The sequence below is a fragment of the Oncorhynchus clarkii genome, chromosome 1 (assembly GCF_045791955.1).
Source record: "Oncorhynchus clarkii lewisi isolate Uvic-CL-2024 chromosome 1, UVic_Ocla_1.0, whole genome shotgun sequence".
In the NCBI taxonomy this organism is placed as follows: Eukaryota; Metazoa; Chordata; class Actinopteri; order Salmoniformes; family Salmonidae; genus Oncorhynchus; species Oncorhynchus clarkii.
The window spans coordinates 61222606-61232705 of NC_092147.1; the positions used below are offsets into that span (position 1 = coordinate 61222606).

At 40.7% G+C, this 10100-nt stretch overlaps 1 protein-coding gene across 3 annotated transcripts in view; it reads right to left on the reverse strand.

Moving 5' to 3' along the window:
- Positions 1–6159, reverse strand: part of LOC139410035 (regulator of microtubule dynamics protein 2-like) — a 68101-nt gene extending 61942 nt beyond the window's left edge. Inside the window, exons 1-2 of one of the 3 annotated variants that reach the window (XM_071155468.1) lie at positions 6010–6159; positions 2700–3154 (exon numbers count right to left, since the gene is read on the reverse strand). In XM_071155468.1, coding sequence (XP_071011569.1) covers positions 2700–3145 — 446 coding nt within the window. In that variant the 5' untranslated portion in view covers positions 3146–3154; positions 6010–6159. Of the gene's footprint in view, positions 1–2699; positions 3155–4699; positions 4762–6009 lie in introns of those variants that run through there. The other 2 variants (XM_071155483.1, XM_071155475.1) reach the window with 2 other exon arrangements.
- Positions 6160–10100: the final 3941 nt, after the last annotated feature.

Here is a 10100-nt window from a genome sequence, read left to right on the forward strand (position 1 = left end):
ACACACCACCCCAGACCATGACGGACCCTCCACCTCCAAATCGATCCCGCTCCAGAGTACAGGCCTCGGTGTAAGGCTTTAGCCTTCGATAATAAACGCAAATCCGACCATCACCCGTGGTGAGACTAAACCGCGACACGTAAGTGAAGAGCACTTTTTGCCAGTCCGGTCTGGTTCAGCGACGGGTGGGTTTGTGCCCATAACGACGTTGTTGCCGGTGATGTCTGGTGAGGACCTGCCTTACAACAGGTGAACAAGCCCTCTGTCCAGCCGTTCTCAGCCTATTGCGGACAGTGTGAGGACTGATGGAGGGATTGTGTGTTCCTGTAAAAATTGTGTGTTCTAGTAAAAATTCCCTGTCTTAGGTCAGTTAGGATCACCACTTTATTTCAAGAATGTGAAATGTCAGAATAATAGTAGAGAGAGATTTACTTCAGGTTTAATTTATTTAATCACATTCCCAGTGGGTCAGAAGTTTACATACACTCAATTAGTATTTGGTAGCATTGCCCTTAAATTGTTTAACTTGGGTCAAACGTTACAGGTAGCCTTCCACAAGCTTCCCACAATAAGTTGGGTGAATTTTGGCCCATTCCTCCTGACAGAGCTGGTGTAACTGAGTCAGGTTTGTAGGCCTCCTTGCTCGCACACACCTTCTCTATTGGATTGAGGTCAGGGCTTTGTGATGGCCACTCCAATACCTGGACTTTGTTGTCCTTAAGCCATTTTGCCACAACTTTAGAAATATGCTTGGGGTCATTGTCTATTTGGAAGACCCATTTGTGACCAAGCTTTAACTTCCTGAATGATGTCTTGAGATGTTGCTTCAATATATCCACATCATTTTCCTCACTCATGATGCCATCTACTTTGTGAAGGGCACCAGTCCATCCTGCAGCAAAGCACCCCCACAACATGATGCTGCCACCCCCGAGCTTCACGTTTGGGATGGTGTTCTTCGGCTTTCAAGCCTCCCCCTTTTTCCTCCAAACATAACGATGGTTATTATGGCCAAACAGTTCTATTTTTGTTTCATCAGACCAGAGGACATTTCTCCAAAAAGTACGATCTTTGTCCCAATGTGCAAGTGGCTTTTTCCTTGCTGAGCGGCCTTTCAGGTTATGTCGATATAGGACTTGTTTTACTGTGGATATAGATACTTTTGTACCCGTTTCCACCAGCATCTTCACAAGTTCCTTTGCTGTTGTCTTGGGATTGATTTGCACTTTTCGCACCAAAGCACGTTCATCTCTAGGAGACAGAACACATCTCCTTCCTGAGCGGTATGACGGCTGCGTGGTCCCATGGTGTTTATACTTGCGTTCTATTGTTTGTACAGATGAACATGGTACCCTCAGGCATTTAGAAATTGCTCCCAAGGATGAACCAGACTTGTGGAGGTCCACAATTTTTTCCTGAGGTCTTGGCTGATTTCTTTTCATTTTCCCATGATGTCAAGCAAAGAGGCACATAGTTTGAAGGTAGGCCTTGAAATACATCCACAAGTACACCTCCAATTATGTCAATTAGCCTATCAGAAGCTTCTAAAGCAAATTACATCATTTTCTGGAATTTTCCAAGCTGTTTAAAGGCCCAGTCAACTTAGTGTATGTAAACTTCTGACACAATGGAATTGTGATACAGTGAATTATAAGTGAAATAATCTGTCTGTAAACAATTGTTGGAAAAATGACTTACGTCATGCACAAAGTAGACGTCCTAACCGACTTGCCTAAACTATAGTTTTTAACAAAACATTTGTGGAGTGGCTGAAAAGTTCTAATGACTCCAACCTAAGTGTATGTAAACTTTCGACTTCAACTGTATATACCTCAAAAATATATGGGGGATTAGAAATTATTCCGACAATTACATTGATGGAAGCTACAATCTATCTGCAATATTAATGCTGATCCAGCCCTTAAAAAAGTCCAGTAGCCTATGTGAATAATATGAATATCAAGCAATAGGCAGGAAATTTCCCACAAAGCTTTGAGACAAGACATTCTGAATGCATTCATGCCCAAGAAAAGCTGTGCAAGTTAAGCCCGACTGTTAACACAAGTGCCTTGTTTTAATAGTCACTACTTACCTGTTAATATATTGTTTTCATAAAGAGGAATTTTAAGAGGCAGTGCATTTAAAAGCAGACATCTGTTGTTTATGTTATTCAAGCCTGTCGTGTGATCAAGCTATTTGGCTGTAGATGGAGGATGACTGGGCGTGTGGCGCTAGATTCCACTCTCTGACACCCTAGGCAAATTCACATACAGTACTTCTTATTTTACTACATATAATGACTGAGAAAATCAAAAAGTCTGGCGATGCAGGGTGAGCATGTGACTTTGGCTTATTAAGATATTGATCAAGTACAGGTGGGATAGTTAAGGTGGTGCAGCTGGCAAAGAGGAAACCAGAATTTGAGTATAAAAGGCCAAAGGGTATGGTGGATGCTTGGAGAGAGAAGATGATGTAGCAAACTGTAATCATATCATTGTAGGACATTTTAAATGAGATCTCATGCCAAAACAAGTCAGAGTTTTGGAGCTGTTCCATTGAACATAAAAATAAAGGCATTGCAAATACTGTGAACATTTCCTTGTTTTTTTTCTATGAAATCATTGTGATGTGTGGATTTCACCCCCCTGTATCTGAAGCAACCAACATGTGACAATGCCAGAGAGAAAGATGGGACTCACCCTCCTTCACTCTCAGCCCCCTCCTCTGAGCTTTGGCCTTCAGCTCTGGCTACTCTCCTCCTGCGTGTGGGTATAGTGCGGTTTGGTGGGCCTGCCCTGATGCGAGCCACGCCCCCCTCGCCCCCGCGTCCTCTCAGCTCATCCCTCACGTGGTCCTGCAGCTTTGGGATGGCACTCTTTAGCGCCCGCACCTCATCTTTCAGCTCTGACACACACTGGATCAGGGCTCCGAGACGATCTAGAACCTCAGCTTGACCCAGCATTCCCCCCACCACCATACTGGCTCCAGCCGCCCGCTGGTCATTACTGCTGAGGTACTGCTCACTGTGTCCACTCTGTGGCATGGCCCTCCGGCTGTTGTACAATGCCACGGCACCCAGGCTGAGGCCAGCCGCTCCAGCCAACACACCCAGGACCAGAACCTTGTTGTCTGATGACTGGGCCATCGTGCCAACCTGAAGAGAAAGAGGAGGAATTAAAATGACGCATATTAATAATGAATTTGCTCTGTTGTGCAGTGACAACTTCTGATTTTAGGAATTGTTTACTTGAGTATCCCGCAGCAGAGAAAGTAGCGTTGCAAAAAGTTCATCAGAGTTGACTGAGCAAGGAGCTGAGTTGGTCAGCCCTTAGCTCTTGTTACTTGTAGAGTTTGACCTCTGATCTTAACCCAATCCGCACCTCCATTCTAATCATTAACACGTCCAATGTCCATTTCCTACCAGTCTACATGCCAACTGATTTGATAGTTCCTGTCACACGAGCAGCTAAATTCTCTGTGCCTATTAAATAATACAATTTAGGCCACTTGGCTAAGCTCTTAATGGTTTACACAAACACTGGGAAAAGACCTGCTGATAAAGCCAACAGCTAAGAGCCAATTAAGGACACTTAATCAACAGACAAATCAGGGCATTGTTTAGGACAGCATAGTAAAGTGATCGATTGGGTTAGCTGTCAAATGTGGAGAACCTCAGCTGAAAAGTCAAGCAAACTAGTTTGGGGTATAGAAATGTAGCAAAGCAAAAAGCCACTTAACTTCTGAAACCCACCAGCCAGTGACAGTTTGAGAAAGTGACCTAGTGACTAGTAGCAAGCTGTCAAGCTAAAGCTGGCAACGTCATGGGGAGGGATTAGTCACTCTTCTGTTGGGTCATCCCATTCACCTCAGTGTTAGACTAGCTAGTTACGTTTGCACGAAGGACTAACGTTACCAGGATTAGCTAGCTAGCTAACACTTGAATCAGTACCTGGGCTTGAAGAGACGAGATCTCGTCTGACACCCAGGGATCCTTCAATTCAAAGTCCCATCAAACCAGCTCTGCAAGCGTTATGTCAAAATACGTTCGGTACTCACCAGAATATTGAGTTTTGCACAGCAACTATCGTCCTTACCGCCGTTCCGTGCGGCATGTACTTCGGAAGAAAAAAAAAGGTCTAAATAAAGATTAAATCAATATCCATTCGGGATAGTGTACCTAGAGCCTTAGATTTGGCGCATGCGCACTTGGCCAAAAACAATCATTTTAATTTAGACATTTTTTGGAAGTAACGGCAGTATTGACAATAGGAAAGTCTATTTTGTTTAGTACCGATCGTATTTTCACGTCAGAACGTTTGCAGAGCTGAATTTAAGGATCCTGGATCTCGTCTCCTCAAGCCTACTGGTTCAGCTAACACTCAAGCTAATCAGTTAGCGTAACAGAATAATGGCAAAGAAAGGGCATGTAATGGCATGGACAGAGCCATCGAGCTTGCAAACGAATGCCTGGCAATGGTGTTCACGATGTGTTGTTTACTATAACCACACAGAGAAAATAGATCGCTAGCTTAAGTAGCTTTAGCTCAACATAAAGCAGTGCATTTGAGTGTGGCACCCTTATATTATCGCATAGTTGTGGACTTGACTACAGTTAAATGTAAAACACTTTAATTAAGGTTCAATAAAATAATATTAATTCAACTAAAAAAAAAATGTAGAAATTGTAGCTGTCATTGACCTTACTGCGGAGAAGCGAGCAGTCTCTTTACACCTGTAGTTTGAGTATTATTTATGTGCAACAACCAAATATTCCGTCTTATCAGGAGAGGTTGATACACCATCGAAATGTTCCGACCTCAACCGCAATGACTGTGTCAGTTTACCTATCAAGGTAGGGTGATATGGTGATACTTTCTAACGCATCAAACCTGTCAAGTCCTTTGATGATTATGGCATTTGCAATGGAACAACCTGAAAACCGTACTACATGTGTTCCTCTACAACTCAGATAGAAGCGAGTAGCCACACCATTTTTATTATTGTTCACTCCCCATCACGGCCGATCGTGATACAGCCGGGGATAGAGGAATCGAACCAGGGTCTGTAGTGACGCCTTAGACCACTGTGCCAATTCTGTAAAAAAACACATTGATTGGGTAATCATTGGGATTAATAAGCTATCGCTGATATTAAATGTGTTTATATTTAGCTGTCTACTATATACATTTTCTGGATATTATTAACCCCAGATATCTCAAATAATTATTGTATCATGTCATTCAACCCACTGGACAGTGGGCACATATGCCAGTTCAACGTCTCGTTTTGATTGAGTTACTAACTAACGCGAATGAAACTTAAAATCAACCAAATATTTCCCCATCTCATTTGAATTTGGTTAAAAGTTTGTTGAAAAAATACTAAATTCCCCGACATTGATGACTTTTTGAAAATCCAATCCGTTTTCCACAGAACATCATCACTATATTATTTTTGTCGAAATGATGTGGAAACCTTGATTCAAACCGTTTTTGCTCAGTGGGAAGGGTACATGTGGCGTTTAAACTAACAATACTATTGTAGTCTTTGATCCTACAATGATGGACTACTGCGTTTCCAAAACAGTTCAGAGGTTGAGGTTTAAAGATCTGCTGGAAAACAGAGACTGTCATAATAGATTTGAGCAAAAGACTAATCCAGCAGCTCAACTGAATGGCCAAAGTACACTCCAACAACAACAACCCCCATGTACCTCTGTGTTAACTAGGTGAATACCAGACTGCACCCTGAGAACAGTCAATGAGATCAGTCTCTGAATCCATTGACAAATCCGTGTCATATTATCCTAATGAAAATAGCATTTTTACAGAATAAAGTTAATTCAGAATATAGGTTCAATGAAGCCTACAGCTGAAATTCCATAATCACAAAAATCAGTCCCCATTAGGCCATGCATTTTTTATGTTATTGATCAACTTGGAAAACACCCCTTACTAATTTAAAAGGGATAAGAAGATGAATACTTTGCAAAAAACAATTGCAACTCACCTCCAAAGGGGATTCCTGTCTCTCTGTGGGAGCTTTTCTCACACTGTGCCCAGGCAGAGTGTGTACGAGTGAGGATCACACATGCACTTAATCTGATCAACTTTGAACCTGCAGTCAGTTCAAGCGGCGCTGTCCTCGTCAGCTTTTCCTTTCAGGGTTATAAAAGGGTGTTTAATTTGTACCTTATTTAACTAGGCAAGTCAAATTACGAACAAATTCTGACTTTCAATTACGGCCCCTGCTTTGTTCAGAACGACATATTTTTTTACCTTGTCAATTCGGGGATTCAATCTTGCAACCTTTCAATTACAAGTCCAACGCTCTAACCATTAGGCTACCTATGCGACGCCATGGTATCAAAATTGAAATGTTGATATTTCAAACAGATTCTGTAGGACCGTTCTTGGAACATTCTGCACTGTGAAACATCAGAAACAAGAGTGGTAGGATGAGATTGTAAAAAGTGTAGTATTTAAAAATTATATATATATAATTAGTTATTATATTATATATTATATTATAATATAGTTTATATGTCTATATATATATATTTATTTATTTATTTTTGGTGCAAAATAGCCCACACAGTTGTTCTTTGTCTGTCACAACATCACAACATCACATCACAGTTTGCTTATCTCCTGGATAATCTGCCCACCATATTGACATCTCACCTGCACCACAGTAATGCTGCTACAGGGCTCAAAGTACTCATTGGAAGATTTCAATCAAGCCCCTTTAAAATTGTATTTACATAATACATACTGCCTGTCTCAATTTGATGACGTAAACTTTTTTCTTTTTTTTATATAATTTGAATAACATGGATTTCATAACCATAACCTTGAAAGATAATGTGCTTTGTTTAATTAACCAACCCCAAATTATTTTGGAGGTTGTGTGATTCTACAGATGTGGTGCAAATTGCAATCCCACCCCAACAAAAACTTCATGTTATACCCTTCCCCAGTTATATGTCTATTTTAAAAAACAGTTAAGTCTCTTAACTTAGGACATGTATTTACATGCTAGGTTCTAATTCAATCCAAGGCAATAACAAATATATATTTTAATTAATATAGTACAAAATCATTGTTTATACATCTATTTCTATTGATTGGTGAGTGTCCCAAACCCCATAAAAATAAAAAATAAAGCAATTAATGATTTTTGAAGAAAATATAAAATGCAATATTATCTCAATAGATCATCTTGAGATGTTCTGTAATTACATTCAAAGATACTGATCTATTTAGTAGTTGTATTTATCTTTCAAACATCTTTCTCCAAAAAATTCTGTCCCACCTTTTGATGTCATTACCGAAACACACACATTAAAAGACTATAGAATGAATGTGCCACACCCTTACACCCTGCCACACCCTTACAAATGTCACCAGGTAATGGGATTGCACCCCTTTCCAGCATGGCCACATGGTGAGAAGCCTGTCTGCATACATTTTGGAGACAATTAGTGAACCATTTGGTAAATCTTCATGTATTTTTAAGAACTGTCACTACTGAGCATTTCATTTATCAAGAAATATGTAAAGTACGTTGTCAGGACTAAAATATATGTTTTTTGGGATGTACAGTGCCTTGCAAAAGTATTCTTCCCCTCTGAATTATTTCCTATTTTGTTGCATGTAATTTAAATATATTTTTATTTGGATTTCATGTAATGGACATACAGTGCCTTGCGAAAGTATTCGGCCCCCTTGAACTTTGCGACCTTTTGCCACATTTCAGGCTTCAAACATAAAGATATAAAACGTAATTTTTTTGTGAAGAATCAACAACAAGTGGGACACAATCATGAAGTGGAACGACATTTATTGGATATTTCAAACTTTTTTAACAAATCAAAAACTGAAAAATTGGGTGTGCAAAATTATTCAGCCCCCTTAAGTTAATACTTTGTAGCGCCACCTTTTGCTGCGATTACAGCTGTAAGTCGCTTGGGGTATGTCTCTATCAGTTTTGCACATCGAGAGACTGACATTTTTTCCCATTCCTCCTTGCAAAACAGCTCGAGCTCAGTGAGGTTGGATGGAGAGCATTTGTGAACAGCAGTTTTCAGTTCTTTCCACAGATTCTCGATTGGATTCAGGTCTGGACTTTGACTTGGCCATTCTAACACCTGGATATGTTTATTTTTGAACCATTCCATTGTAGATTTTGCTTTATGTTTTGGATCATTGTCTTGTTGGAAGACACATCTCCGTCCCAGTCTCAGGTCTTTTGCAGACTCCATCAGGTTTTCTTCCAGAATGGTCCTGTATTTGGCTCCATCCATCTTCCCATCAATTTTAACCATCTTCCCTGTCCCTGCTGAAGAAAAGCAGGCCCAAACCATGAAGCTGCCACCACCATGTTTGACAGTGGGGATGGTGTGTTCAGCTGTGTTGCTTTTACGTCAAACATAACATAAAAAGTTCAATTTTGGTTTCATCTGACCAGAGCACCTTCTTCCACATGTTTGGTGTGTCTCCCAGGTGGCTTGTGGCAAACTTTAAACAACACTTTTTATGGATATCTTTAAGAAATGGCTTTCTTCTTGCCACTCTTCCATAAAGGCCAGATGTGCAATATACGACTGATTGTTGTCCTATGGACAGAGTCTCCCACCTCAGCTGTAGATCTCTGCAGTTCATCCAGAGTGATCATGGGCCTCTTGGCTGCATCTCTGATCAGTCTTCTCCTTGTATGAGCTGAAAGTTTAGAGGGACGGCCAGGTCTTGGTAGATTTGCAGTGGTCTGATACTCCTTCCATTTCAATATTATCGCTTGCACAGTGCTCCTTGGGATGTTTAAAACTTGGGAAATCTTTTTGTATCCAAATCCGGCTTTAAACTTCTTCACAACAGTATCTCGGACCTGCCTGGTGTGTTCCTTGTTCTTCATGATGCTCTCTGCGCTTTTAACGGACCTCTGAGACTATCACAGTGAAGGTGCATTTATACGGAGACTTGATTACACACAGGTGGATTGTATTTATCATCATTAGTCATTTAGGTCAACATTGGATCATTCAGAGATCCTCACTGAACTTCTGGAGAGAGTTAGCTGCACTGAAAGTAAAGGGGCTGAATAATTTTGCACGCCCAATTTTTCAGTTTTTGATTTGTTAAAAAAGTTTGAAATATCCAATAAATGTCGTTCCACTTCATGATTGTGTCCCACTTGTTGTTGATTCTTCACAAAAAAATACAGTTTTATGTCTTTATGTTTGAAGCCTGAAATGTGGCAAAAGGTCGCAAAGTTCAAGGGGGCCGAATACTTTCGCAAGGCACTGTACATGAAATTGGTGAAGCGAAAAAATAAATAAAAAACTTAAAAATACGGAAAAGTGGTGTGTGCATATGTATTCACCCCCTTTGCTATGAAGCCCCTAAATAAGATCTGGTGCAACCAATTACTTTCAGAAGTCACATAATTAGTTAAATAATGTCCCCCTGTGTGCAATCTAAGTGTCACAGGATCTGTCACATGATCTCAGTATATATACACCTGTTCTGAAAGGCTCCAGGGTCTGCAACACCACTAAGCAAGTGGCACCACCAAGCAAGCGGCACCATGAAGACCAAGGAACTCTCCAAACAGGTCAGGGACAAAGTTGTGTAGAAGTACAGATCAGGGTTGAGTTATGAAAAAATATCAGAAACTTTGAACATTCTACGGAGCACCATTAAATCCATTATTTAAAAAATGGAAAGAATATGCACCACAACAAACCTGCCAAGAGAGGGCCGTCCACCAAAACTCACAGACCAGGCAAAGAGGACATTAATCAGAGAGGCAACAAAGAGACCAAAGATAACCCTGAAGGAGCTGCAAAGCTCCACAGCGGAGATTGGAATATCTGTCCATAGGACCACTTTAAGCCGTACGCACCACAGAGCTGGGCTTTATGGAAGAGTGGCCAGAAAAAAGCCATTGCTTAAAGAAAAAAAAATAAGCAAACCCATTTGGTGTTCGCCAAAAGGCATGTGGAGACTCCCCAAACAAATGGAAGAAGGTACTCTTGTCAGATGAAACTACAATTTAGCTTTTTGGCCATCAAGAAAAACGCTATGTCTGGCGCAAACCCA